At 42.5% G+C, this 13,891-nt stretch overlaps 1 protein-coding gene across 4 annotated transcripts in view; it reads left to right on the top strand.

Moving 5' to 3' along the window:
• Nucleotides 1-13,891, top strand: part of LOC137429859 (uncharacterized) — a 57,714-nt gene that overhangs the window by 9,056 nt on the left and 34,767 nt on the right. For all 4 annotated transcript variants that reach the window (XM_068120169.2, XM_068120172.2, XM_068120171.2 and 1 more), the window contains exon 2: nt 4,869-7,504. In XM_068120169.2, coding sequence (XP_067976270.2) covers nt 5,011-7,504 — 2,494 coding nt within the window. In that variant the 5' untranslated portion in view covers nt 4,869-5,010. The remainder of the gene's footprint in view (nt 1-4,868; nt 7,505-13,891) is intronic.

Genomic DNA, 13,891 nt, shown 5'->3' with positions numbered 1-13,891 from the left:
TCTTGCGAAACCTTGAGAAGAGGAAGATATCTGGTGACTTAGATGCTTCAACTTTAAGATCAGTAAAAATGTGCGTAAGAATGACTTCACCAATGTGGTGTCTGCAGCCTGACCACAGAAGAGCTTTGTTAAGCCGTTGTTGAATTGTTACACAAGCTGCACTGATGTGGCCGGTGTTAGATGCAGTTGTGTCAAATGTCAAGTTGACAACATTCTCTTGGCAGTTCCATGATTCAAGTAGGTTATTAGTCAGCTGAGCAATTATATCTCCAGATTTACGGTCTGTTCCAGGCTTGTAGGATGGAACACCCAGCAGCTTCATATCAGTTTGAGAACCCAAAAGCACAGCCAGGCGTTCTTCAAAAGTGTTTTGGTTAGTTAAGCATGGAAGCAGCTTTGAGTCCCAGTGCAACGTAGCAAGCTTCGGAGGTATCCATTTGTCCTTACAGGTAGTAGCAATATGCTGTCCAATTTTGCGTCTTGATTTATCTGCTGTAGCAGATGATGTTGACACCTTCGCTACATCCCCTCCTGTTTCTTCAATAAGAGCTTCTGTGAAAGCAGCCTGTTGGGTTGGTGTCATCTTCATCCTTGTTGCCAGTGAAACAAGACTGGGCCTCTTCAGGATGTCATGTGGAATGAAAACTGATGTGCCAGGTCTAACTAAACGATGATGACTTCTTGAGGTTGTTGGTGTGCTTGTTGAAGGTCCAAGAGTTACTTCTTCATCACTGTCACTAATATTATACACAGTGGTTGTAGTATTTATGTTGAACTCCAGCTCCATACTTGCTCGCCTCTCTGATTCTTTTTCCTCGCGGTTCACTTTACGCTGCATCTTATCTGCCAACAGTTTATCTTGGCAGCCAAATGTTGCACAGCGATCTGTCTTCATAGATTCCAGGAATGCTAAGTCTTCAGGATTCTTGATGTGAGAACTAGCATCATTGGGCCACAAGGGAAATGTCTCCATAAATTTCGTCTCCATTTGATTCACCTTTGTGATGCTTGCTGGAGTTGTTCTTCGGTTGATAGGGATTGATCGAAGCTTGGAATTATCATCTGCAAGTTTGATAATTTTCTCAATAGCCTTGCGTTCAGAGATGATAGGAATATTAGCCTTGCCATAAAATGGTGTCACTTTCTGCAGTACAAGCTTTGCTGATTCCCACCGAGAGCGTCGTTCAAGTTTGCCATCTTCCGTGTGCCACATGAAACAACGTAGTACTTGTAAACAAGTTGGAAGTCTGGTGCCATTGATCTGGGAATCTTGTTCAGTTATGGCACTTCCAAGACCAAACACCTTGGTGGACTCTCTTGTTGCAACAGATGCTTTCTTTACTGTGCCATCCATTGTTTTATCTGAAAGAAAAAAGTAGTATTAGTAACAATAATGTCATTTCATAATTATGTACAACAAATAAATCAATTATCCAATTTTATTAGAGTATAGCCTAATAATTGTTTTAATCATATTGTCTAGTTAAAAGATCTCTGTAAAGACAAGATGACTACAACATTCAGGATATTCTTTAATTTATATATTATATTTTTAAAATACTCTTCATTTAGCTTTATATCCATATTTTGAAAAAAATCATTATTTTGACTATTTGTATATAAATGAATTGTATCCCTATCCCTATGATGATGATATATTGCTACAGAGCACAATAATACCTTTACAAAGAGTTATTATATGTAGCAATCAGTCAATCCTTTCATTTTTATTTATGGGCCTCAAAACAGCTGCGTGTCAAATTTCCAACTCTGATACCACCGACTCAAAATATGAAATGGTGAGGTGGACCCAGAAGATGATGTCCAAACCCTACCAAATTTTGCATAGCAACTTTAATTTATGATTGGAACAAAATAAAATTTGGGACAGATCAATCCAACATCTTTTAAAAAATAGTTGGGCGTTTGATGCACCCTAACTGACGTCACGCTTTGCACAGGCACGTCTTGTCAAGTACCCAAAAACTAAGTGTCAGCGCACACAAGTCATGGATGGAGGCTATGTTGGCAAGCTCTTTGTCGGTGGACTGAACTTCAAAACAAGGGAAGATATTCTGGACTCTGTCCTTGGCAAATATGGACTGCTCTTGGAAGTGCTGCTGATAAAAGACAGGGAGACGCAAAAGTTAAGAGGGTTTGGCTTTGTCACGTTTGAAAACACAAAGGACACCCAAGGTGCAGAAAAGGATTTGAATGGCAAGTATTTGGATGGTCGGACCATAACAGTGGAGAAGGCAGGCCATAGACGTCGAGGGGGCTACAGAGGAGGAAAACGTGGAGGTAGTTTCAGGGGTGGCTATAGCTCCCGGGGTGGGAGTAGTAGTTTTGGTGGTGGCCGCAGTCGATATTGCTATGGAGGCTCCCAGAGTTACGGCAGCCCCCGAAGGGATGATTATCAGGGTAGTGGCCGAGAAGGAGACCGCTATTCACGTGACTACAGCGACAAGCGTTCCAACAATGATTATTATGAAAGTTAGGAAGAGTTGAAGCACTGAATGCTGCGGAGCAGCCGAGCCAGGATTCCTACACGGATTGACCGTGAACTCCGCGTTCTTAAAGGCGTCCATGTAGAGAACTTTCCTACGCGGATTAACCACGGACTCAACGTTCCTAAAGGCGTCCATGTAGTGAATATTTCCAGGCCTCACCACCCAACCACGATTAAACCTGGCTCTCAGCTCGGCCTCCCTAAAAAGTGTTATAGATTTGCTTGACTTTGGATTTTTGATCACACCCCCTTAACCTTCATTCAAAAAAAATGAAAAATAAAATTAGAGGTTGATGAGATGGAGTTTGGCTTTGCAGGAGTTCAGCTTGGAAATTGAGCATTTAAAGGGCAGGGACAATGTCGTTGCGGATGCTTTGTTCAGAGTGAACTAACTTTGGAGATGTCTGTAAGTTGTTTGAAGTTTCGTTGCTTTATTTTTGGGAAATATTGATTATATCGTTGCTCATGGGAATTGATGATTTGGGTGTGAGTTTACTTTTGTTGGTTGGAAGAGTTTTGCCTACAAAGAAAGTTTTCACTATGTTCAAACTTTCTTTCTTGAGGGGGGGGAAGTGTTACGGATTAGTCACTTCCGTTGTGGCGGCTTTCATCCACTCGAGACATTTCTGGTTCCATGTATTATTATTATTGTTGTTTGAGGGAAATAGCAATTATTGTCAAAAGGTAAAAGGAATGTTTTAAAAATGAAACCGGATCGGGAACCGGAAGACGAAGAAGAAGGAGAGAAAAAAGGGCGGAGCAAATGAGTCGGACAAGAAAGCCGAGTTGCTCCGGGTTCTGAAGCGAACGTTGGCGAGCCAGAGTCACTAGCGAACTTTCGGGTTTCCGGGAGAGGAATTCCTACGACAGAGTTGTCATCGCTGTGCCTGCATGTCAGGTTTTGTGATCGATTCAGGAGAGAATCATCGCCGTGCCATTTGCCACGAGACCGGGTCGTCCGCCATTTTGACTCGCGCAGAATTTGTGCTACGCTCGCGGTTTCGTTTCTTTTCGACAATTCTCACCGCATTCAGACGTCAATCTGGGGCGTGTGTGTGACGCGGATTTTTGAAGGCTAATTCGTCCATACCCGAGGGTGTGATCTCTCGGTCGCCTGTAAGGCGCCTTTGGATTTCCCAGTCGCCTTGAGGGCGCCTTTGTACAGCTTCGGCTGTGTGACTGCCCTGGCCATCCGCACGGAATTCTGGTCGTTTGGACATCGTTCTAGCGATCGCTGGAGCGAATCAACTTCGTCTTGGAGCCGGGAATAAGAGACATTGGGGAATGTTCTTATTACACTCACTTGGAGCACAGTGAGTTATATATTGCAAAACTGATTGTACCATCATAGGACATATTGATTGTACTTTTGAATACTATTGTTGTTGTACCGTTATTCTTGTGTGATCTCAATACAATATTTGTTTGAGTAACAATTGGGGTGGCTTCTCCATTGATCTTTGACACACAGAATAACACATTTTTCTGCCGTGACTCCTCTCGGGGCTCGGAGGTGCACCGTGACCAGGGGGTCGGGGAGGAGCACGTAACATTATCAATTGCCATTTAATCTGTCCTGAAATTGATGTAAACACTTTTCTGTGCTCTCATTGAAAGCAGTGTTTGTGTCATTGTCAAACACATCATATTCATGGCTATTTTTGAACATTGCACTTTTGCAGAGTGGCAAAGAAGTCACTGTGGGCCTACATCGGACATCATCTATACTGGATGATGTATGTTAAAGTATCTGGATTTATCTGTCCTCTGTCTCTCTGCTTGTCACACTCTTTTCGCTGGTGTGTCATCTGAGACGTCATTATGTTATGAAATCGATGAATACTGTATATCACAAAATCTTCAGTTTACGATACCGCGCACGAGTTTTTCCACTATTGAATGCGCCAATTATATCAACAGTTTACCTTGCTCTCTATTTCCATTTGCTTTTAAACCTTTTGCTTGAAATGTTCCAAGCAGGAGATTACCCTTGAAAATAAGAGGACATGAGAGTGGAAAAATGAGATTCTGCATTGCATAATTCATTCATAATTTATTCATGGTACGCACGGTTGAAGCACAATGTATGGACACTTCTAAGTTGTGTTTTGAAATCAACATTTTACACATAGGCCCACAAGCACTTTGTTGCCACTTCCTTAGGTTTCTTCGTTATTGCTGAGACAAACATCATGTCTGTAAATGGCTGAACCTGTAGTTACTGGTGCTCATTGTTAATGGCAATCAATGGTCCTTGCTGATAAGTTTCCCAGTTGAGGAATAACTCGGAGCAGGTGTCTCTCTGTCAATTCATTCGGAGATTAAGTTAACTTCATATCTATTTCTGTTTGTTTTGCAGATCGAGTGCAAGAGGGAGGGCATCACTAAAAGTTCCGGCTGTACAAAAACAAGAGGAAGGTTCAGGCCATCGCGTCACGAGACCGAGGCTCTCCCAAACAAAGTGCTCCTCTCTTCCTCTGTATAATATTGATGTTGCTTCGATGGATGAAAGGAGGCATCGTCTTCACCACACAAATAGTAATCGGCATGCTTTTGAAAGTAATCCGCATGACATTGGCGAGAAGCTAAATTCTTCCGTTCAAAGTGAAGCAACGAATTCCATATTTAAAAACAAGAAGGAAAATGAGAATATTTTGAGTCATAGCCTCATTGTCATTCCCTGCCTTCAGCATCCATTGAGAAAGACGAGAGGCATCGTGAGGCATCGAGAGGTACCGATGGATGAAAGAAGGCATCGTCTCCACCACACAAATAGTCATCAGCATGCTTTTCAAAGTAATCCGCGTGACATTGGCGAGAAGTTAAATTCTTCCGTTCGAAGTAAAGCAACGAATTCCATATTTAAAAACAAGAAGGAAAATGAGAATATTTTGAGTCATAGCCTCATTGTCATTCCATTGCTTCAGCATCCATTGAGAAAGACGAGAGATCCTGAAAGCGCAGATTGTTTGAGTCACCCATTTGAGTCTTTTATTCAGACAAGTCGAGGTAACTACGAACCTCAGACCAAACGTCTTGGGAATGAAACCATGCAGGTATCTAACGACACTCGTATGAAAGATATCGAGGGTATGCAGAAGATTGAGCATTTTAAAAGGCGTAGAAAAAGATTGAGGTCAAAGAAGAAGAGGATGAAGGAGAAAATTAGGAGAAGTAAATGTTTCGATTTTCGTGCTGTGGAAAAATTGAGTACTTCATGCGAGGCTACTAATGTACATGACTCTTCATTGGAAGTTAAAACGTTTAAGAAGAAGAAGAAGAAGCATATTGATTCTTTAGCTCTGGATTTTACCAATGACAACCATACAGAAGTACAGGAGAAGAAGCATATTGATTCTTTACCTTTGGATTTTACCAATGGCAACCATACAGAAGTAGAGGAAAAGAAGAAGAAACATATTGATTCTTTAGCTCTGGATTTTACCAATGGCAACCATACAGAAGTAGAGGAAAAGAAGAAGAAGCATATTGATTCTTTAGCTCTGGATTTTACCAATGGCAACCATACAGAAGTAGAGGAAAAGAAGAAGAAGCATACTGATTATTTTGCTCTGGATTTTACCAATGGCAACCATACAGAAATACAGGGACAAACGAATGACGTTGAAAATGCAGAAATCTTCAGCATTACCTTGGAGTTTTCTTTCCCATCTTGCCGAGATGATAGTAATGAGCACACAGCAGATGTATTCGTTGACGTCGATCTGCAGGTTCAGGAAGTTTTTACAGGTAAAACACAGCAGTCTCAGCATCACACACAGAGTCATACACCGTCTGATCAGGAAAATACAAGTTCTGCTGATGGGGATGAGAACAGGCAATATTGTCAAAGTGGGGCAACTCCAAGTGAAAGTGGTTCTTTATGTTTGATCGGAACAGACGTGGATAAACCATCAAATGTGGCAGGTTATGAGAGAGCGGAATGCAGTCAGGATTTAACTCATTCCACAAACAGAAGAGAAACTTCGGATAATTTTGAAGGAAGGAAAACAGTAAGAAGTCCGAATCTTACAGAGAATGTTGCACTCTCCTCTGAAGCAAAAAAAGAAGACCACATTCCATTTGCCCCATTTATTGATGTACAAGAGAAGATTGTATCTTCAACGCCAAAAATGGCACGTTGCAGTGAAACGAAGAGCGTGCTCGTTTCTCCCATCGCCCCAGCCAGAGACGCTGTGCAGGTGGTTGAAGATGTTTTCACGAGGATAAAACAGGTTGATCCTCCAAGTGGGACACAGATCAAGTGCGAGTTACCTGAAACGAATGAACGTTGTAAAAAATGTTGGGTGATGCTAAGGAGGATAGATAGCTTTCCACTTGCAGTCCAAGTGGAAGAGAATACAACGGAAGAGATGACAGCTTGTTCAAACTGCAGTAACGCTGTAATAGCATCACTTGAAATGGGAGCGCAAATGCAGGATGGTTTTGCATTTTCTGCAATATCACAAATCCTTATTGATTTGGACAACATGGAAGATTCTGAAGTCGAAGAGAACTTTGACAACGTTGACACTTGCCATTTATCTCGAAGTAATCCGCAAATGCAGCAGGAGCATTTGCTTTGTCCGTTGTCCAACGATAACACGACAGAAGAAATTGCACGTAATGCTGAGCCACGACTTCCTTTTCATCAAACGAGGTCACCAAAAGAAGAGGAAGAAGAAGAAGAGGACAATGAGCTGAATCGTGTTCATTTGACAGCATTGGAAACCTCATATGAACTTTCGCGAACCGATGAACCCGGACACGATGACCATGGAATGTTTACCATTGAGGAAACCACTGGAGTCCCCTCAGTGCTGACGCCAAACGTTCAACCTGCCTTGTGTGTGCAAAATGTGAGTGGCTATCTGTTGAGGCAACGATCTGGCTCAGGTTGCGAGAAGACCTTCTCGGAGGGATGCAAATTCACCAAAAGAAGGAGTCGTGCACTTTGCAGCAAAAGCAATGGAGGAAAATCTATTGCGACAAAAGGTAAAGATAATTATGGAAAACGTAATATTTCTGCAGAGCTTGGTCTGTCTGCAAAATTATTAGTCAATAAAAGAAGATTTGTTGTTGAACAACAAATGTGATACATGAGATGTTTAAGTTTCTTGGAACGAGTTATTCGTTGGTATCCGAGAGCCGCTGTTTTGTTTCTCTCGTTATATGCTTGCGTGTGGATTGTTGTATGCCATCAGTTTCATTAGGCTGACGCTACTTGGTAGACACACACAGTCTGGTCTCTAGATTGGGGATTACTGAGAGTGAGACCATCTTCTACCGGTTCTAATCACAGTTTTGATGACACATCTAATAATAATAGTTTTCTTTCAAAGAACTTCAATGCAGGAGGAGCTGATTAGACCCATCAAAGCCCATGCAATGGTTGCTGGCTATGGTCGTTCATCCATGCTCTATCCTTTTTCTTTTTAAATGCGAAGCTTTTTTAACGTCTTTGGTATGACTTGGCTGGTATTGAAATCACCGACCTCCCAGACTTAGAGCAGACACCCTTTCCATTACACCACCAAGTCGGGTTACGACAACACCTGGTATTCCCAGGCGGTCTCCCAGCCAAGGACGTATGCTTACTTACTGCTTAGCTTCCGACGAAGCCTTGTGTTGTGGCAAAACAGTCAAGGTGGCTGGTTTGAGATCTCGGGGTCCTGAGTTTAAGCCCCTGTCATGGCGTTTCATTAACACTAGGTGGGTTGACTCAGCCTGTCATCCTTCCAATGTCGGAAAAATGAGTCCCGGCTCACTGGGAAGAATGAGCCATTCGAGTATCCTGCGTCGGAGTTGCATCCCGTCCAGGATTGTGCCCAATAGCCAAGAAACTGCTTTAGCAGGCCTATGCATCTGAAGATGCAAAAGGAGTGGTCTTCTTCTTCTTGGCTTCCAAGATCAGACAACATGGGTCGTATGAAATTGATAAAGCTCACAATTTTCTGCCATCTTGTTCTTTGTCTTCTTTCTGTCTCATTATGCTCTTGGGATACACACTGTCACTGTCACAAGCATTTGCATTGTTACCCTGCATGCGTAAAGCAAAACGCAAAGTTAAGCAATCGATTCACGTGTCCTGTCTACCAACGTATCTGTCTGTCAACCAATGTTAGTTTATGATCAAGGAACTACTTGATTTTAAATGAATGTTATATTTTGAGCACAAATCTGAACATGAATCAGAAAACAAACCTGCAGTTTAGCAGTACTTCGCTCTGAATTTGGAAAATTGCACGAAATCTCGTCTCGAGTGCGCGATTGGCTTCCTTTGTCTGCCTTCGGGAAATGGGTCTCAAATGGGGAATAAAACAGAATTATTTCACGGTATTTAGGTTGACTAATATAACGGTGCAGGGACGTTATTCTCCGTTCGAGTCAAATGTTTATTGTTTTTGAGTCCAGGAAGTATAAGAATGGAACGAATCACAAAAATGAGCTGTATAGGCCTTTCACAATCATTTATTTTGACCAAGTCAATGTTTCTTACTTCGATTGAATTAAATGGAGTGCAAAACATGTCTGGATTTTTTTCTTTTTTTACAATTTTTATTTTGTGAAAATAAGCGCTGGTTAAGTAGCTGGCGGTAGATTAGCTGGCAACTGCCAGAGTGCAGACGGCTTCTAATGAAAACCCTGGGCCAAGTATGTTGAATGATCCCCCTTTATACCCTGCAGTAGCCACTTGAAATTGCTTGAAAATCCCTTGAAATCCCTTTCAGCCTCCTCACTCTCTGCAGACCTGGACAAAATCAGACTGGTCAAGCAAGTAGAACATGTCTTTCAATCCTGACAAATCTCACTCTTACTATGTCTCTCCGAAAAGACCGACTGGAAAACCCTCCCATCTACTTTCTCAACAATCCTCTCGAAGAAGTTCTGTCGCTCAAGCTTTTGGGTCTCACTATCTGCCATGATCTTTCTTGGGGAAAACCACATTTCCAAGCTGGCCTCCAAAGCCAGTCGCCGACTGGGCATCCTCCGTCATGCGAAGTCCTTCCTTGGCACACCTGAGCTCACCGCATACAAGGCTTTCATCCACAGCTCAATGGAATACTGTTCCTCCCTCTGGGCAGGTGCTCCTGCCTCACACCTAGCTCGGCTTCACGCTATTGAAACCAAAGCTTTCAGAATCGTTGGAATCTCCTGCGATGAAGCTAACTCCGAGGGCCTTTCACTCACTCACCGCAGGCAGGTTGGTGGTCTTTCCGTCTTCTACCGACTCCTCTCCGGCCTTGCTCCCCCAGGTCTCTGTGTTCTGTCCCCCAAATATTCCTACAGGTCGCACAAGATCTGCCAGCAACCCTCTTTTGGTTAAACGGCCAAAATCTAGGCTCTCTGCTCACCTTCACTTTCATTCCCCTTTTCTCCCGCCTCTGGAACAAACTCCCTCACTCCCTTCAATCCCACTCCTCCCTCCAGGTCTTTAAAACAGCTGTTCACCACCATCTCTTATCTTCCCCCATCCAAAACCTTGATCTTTTCTACCCCTGCTAATTCACCCCAGATCCACTTTTTTGAAATTCCAACTTCTTTTCTGGAAGTCCTTGCAGTGTCCATATGTTTTATACCTCTCCCACCTCCCCCCAAGCCCTCTCCCTCCCACAGTTCTCTCGATGTCCCTGCTCTCAAATGTTATGTTTGTGTCCTTCCCCTTCTCTCCCCATCTTGTCTACCGCTCCCCTTATTTTGTGTTTTATGTGTTGGTTTGACTTTTTGTGTGATTAATGTTAGCTCTTTCATGAGCCTCGATCTTGTATACAAAAAATAATAATAAAAGGTGTGGCCAGATTGGTGGGGGGTGGGTGGGGAAGGTAAGAAGCGAGGTATTGATCATGGAGGATCGGTCGCATTATGGTCTCCAAAATATTTGCTGAACTTTAATTTCTCAAGGCAGCGTTTTTGCTAAATCTTTGTTTTTGTTTTTGCACAATAGTGGGGCGGCTTAGCCCAAATATTCAAAAGAATTGTGCATTTTGTGATACAAGCACCAAATTTGGCACAAATGTACATTAATATGTTGCGAACATTTTCAGATATTGGGCCACTTGAAATTCTCTCTTTATGGCCGCCATATTGGATTTCAAAATGGCCGCCACTTGAAATCTACATTTGCTATTATCTCTGGACGTAATGCAGCTATTGACTTGATTCTGGTATCTAAATGTATGTTTTTGGGGGCAAGGAATCCAATGGTACCAATTTCAACTTAATATTATCTATCACAGTCTGTTATATAATTTTATTTGGAAATTATCTAGGCAAATATTGGATTCAACACAATACTTTGAAAAGAATGTCTTAGTTCTGTAAATATAAATAAATAAAAAAACTATACTAAATCACTAGTAACAACTCAGACAAGCTCATATATATACTGGCAGTCTAAAATATAAATTCATATCCCATTAGGAAACAGTGACCCATTCATTTGTGTTTTTCATATGCATATTTTATGTAACATTACATTCATATTGTCAATAAATACCAAACATGCATAATCCCCTTTTCCTAGACCCTTTAAGCCATCTTTTGTGTTTCTCGAGTACAGAAATTTCTTGTTTAGGCTTCCATCTGTCTTGTTTCCTTAACAATGCACTGTAGCATGTCTTTAACAATGTTTACAAACATGACTCCACTACATGTCTTTAATCACAGCCCTGACCCAAATAAAAGAGTAGAGAGGCTGCATGTGTGTTGACCCACATCAACTGTGTTCTTTGTGTGTGGCTGTGTTTAAATCACCTTGTGACTCCACATAAATGAGTTAATTACATACAATCTGGGCTCAGCTAGACAACATTGTGTGGTCAGCAATGAAGACGAGAGTCTGAATTACATGTATGCAAAAGACCTTGTGAACCAGTGAAACAAATACACGGGTAAGCATGAATTAAATCTAGGGCATGATATAATTTCCATGATGTTTACCTCTACACTCAATGGTGGAAGGAGGTAATGTTTTGATCCCAGCTTGTCTGTTTGTCTGTTAGTCCACAAAATTCCAGACAAAGCTTGTAGTAGTAGTAGTGGTAGTTGTGATAACAGAAATTGTTATATAGAACTGAACTTATATTATTATTATATGCAGAAAATAACTTCATTTCTATATGCCCTGCAGTGGACAGGTTAATTGGTTTATGCACTGAAGGGGTCACCCTGGTGTGCACTGCTGTGTTCTGCCTCACTGAGTTGTTCAGGTATGATGTACTCAGCACAAGCTTACCTGATACACATGTGTGCTGGCTAAAACCACTTGTCTGGTGGGCACGACAGAGGCAGGTTGTCTAATAGCCAACCTGGTCTTACTTTTTTGGGGTTTATCTGAAATTCTTACTATAAGGCTTTAAATTAGAAATGTTTTATATAAAGTAGTATTTTGAGTGAAGTGTGTATTCCACACTGACAGTTTTGACATGTTCTGAATTTAACACGAAGGCTGTAATTAACAGAACGGGGTATGTCTGGAAAATGTACTGTCCAACCTAATAAGAGTTTAGACTGATTTATATTTAAATCTTGGCTGTGTAAATATTGTAAGAATTTATGAATTCAAATGTTTTGTAAATATTCAATAAATTTGGGAATATTTTTTAACTAAAGAATCTCGTGATTTTATTTCTCTTCTTGCCTCCGGTATGGGTGAAAATTTAATTCCGGCATAATCTCACAAAACTAATTCCCTAAGTGTGCCAAGCTAAATGCTCTACGATATAGAGGAATTATCCTCCTCTCCATTAGTATGGCGGAGGAAACCCCTCTATTATATATATAACAAAATGTTAACATTATATCATTGTATCGTTGCAGATTCAGAAGACAATTCCACCATGTCCAAGAGCTTCAGACTAGCTGATGTTGAGCGAACTTCACCATCAACATCACAGCACCTCACCACAACTGACTGGAAGTTATGCCTTATATGTCAAGAGGACAAGACGGAGACACTGACCAAACCTGACCAATCAAAGAGAAAAGACATTGGGAGTGGGTACAGTTCACTCGCAGAGAACTTGGTCAAATTCAGTGAACTTGGAGAGCTTCCAGGATCATTTCACCTGGAAAGACTCGATGATGGTCATGGCATTGAAGCTGCGGTGCAAACGGTGGTTGCACACGGTGCAAAATATCATCAGACATGCAGGCTCCAGTACAACATCACCAAACTGCAGAGAGCACAAAAGAGAGCACTCAAGAAAGAATGTGAGAGCGATGAGGAACAAGCTGCATGCAAACGCACCAGGTTACATTCACGCTCATCGAGTACAGAGAAGAAGGTCCCAGAAAATTGTTTCTTCTGTGAACAACCTGCTGGGGCTGACAGTCTTCAGAAAGCTGCAACATTCCAAATGGACAAACGGGTGCGTGCCTGTGCAACCCTTCTTGGTGATACAGAACTGCTGGGCCGTCTCAGTGGTGGGGACATGATAGCGTTGGACGCCCAGTATCACCCACGGTGCTTGATAGGACTTTACAATCGCACAAGAAAGGCCCAGTCAACAGGATCACAGGACACAAAACAAGAGCGAGCAATGTCGGCAGTTGTCTTCGCTGAACTCGTCCTCTACATTGAAGAAACCAGACAAGATGAGGAGACGGCACCAGTATTCAGATTGGCTGACCTTGTCCAGCTCTATCAGTCCAGAATGGAACAGCTAGGAGTCCAGCTCGACACGAGAGTCCACTCCACACGACTGAAACAGAGACTGTTGGCTCAGTTTCCTGACATGCGGGCACACACCAAGGGGAGAGACATCCTGATGGCATTTGAAGAAGATGTCGGTGCTGCTCTTGCCAAAGCCTGCGAGCTGGACAGTGATAGTGATGCAGTCCATCTTGCCCATGCTGCACAGATTGTTCACCGTCACATGTTTGGAGAAGCCAAGCCCTTCACAGGATTCCCTGAAGTATGTCAAGAAGAATCTGTGCCACCGTTGCTGCTTGCCCTAGTCAGTATGATCCTAGAGGGACCCAGCATCAAGGAACAGATGGCAGACACTAACCCTGCAGCAATTGCCACAGCTCAGATACTGAAGTTCAACAGCATCAAACACAAGCGAACACGTGGCACCACATCATCCACCAGTGTCAGGCACAGTGTTGCACAGGAGACCCCACTTCCAATATACATAGGGATGATGCTGCATGCTCATACACGCAAGAAGGAATTGGTCGACAGACTGTCACACCTTGGCCTGAGCATCTCCTATGATAGAGTGCTCCAGCTCTCAGCACAGATGGGCAACAGTGTCTGCCAACAGTTTCACAGAGAACGAGTGGTCTGCCCTCCGAAGATGCGTGGCAAAGTGTTTACAACTGCCGCTGTAGACAACATAGATCACAACCCCAGTGCAACAACATCAAAGGACTCCT

The sequence above is a fragment of the Myxine glutinosa genome, chromosome 6, assembly GCF_964187855.1.
Source record: "Myxine glutinosa chromosome 6, kmMyxGlut1.1, whole genome shotgun sequence".
NCBI lineage: Eukaryota > Metazoa > Chordata > Myxini > Myxiniformes > Myxinidae > Myxine > Myxine glutinosa.
Note: the sequence above shows the minus strand (reverse complement) of the source record. Positions and strands in the feature narration are given on the sequence as shown.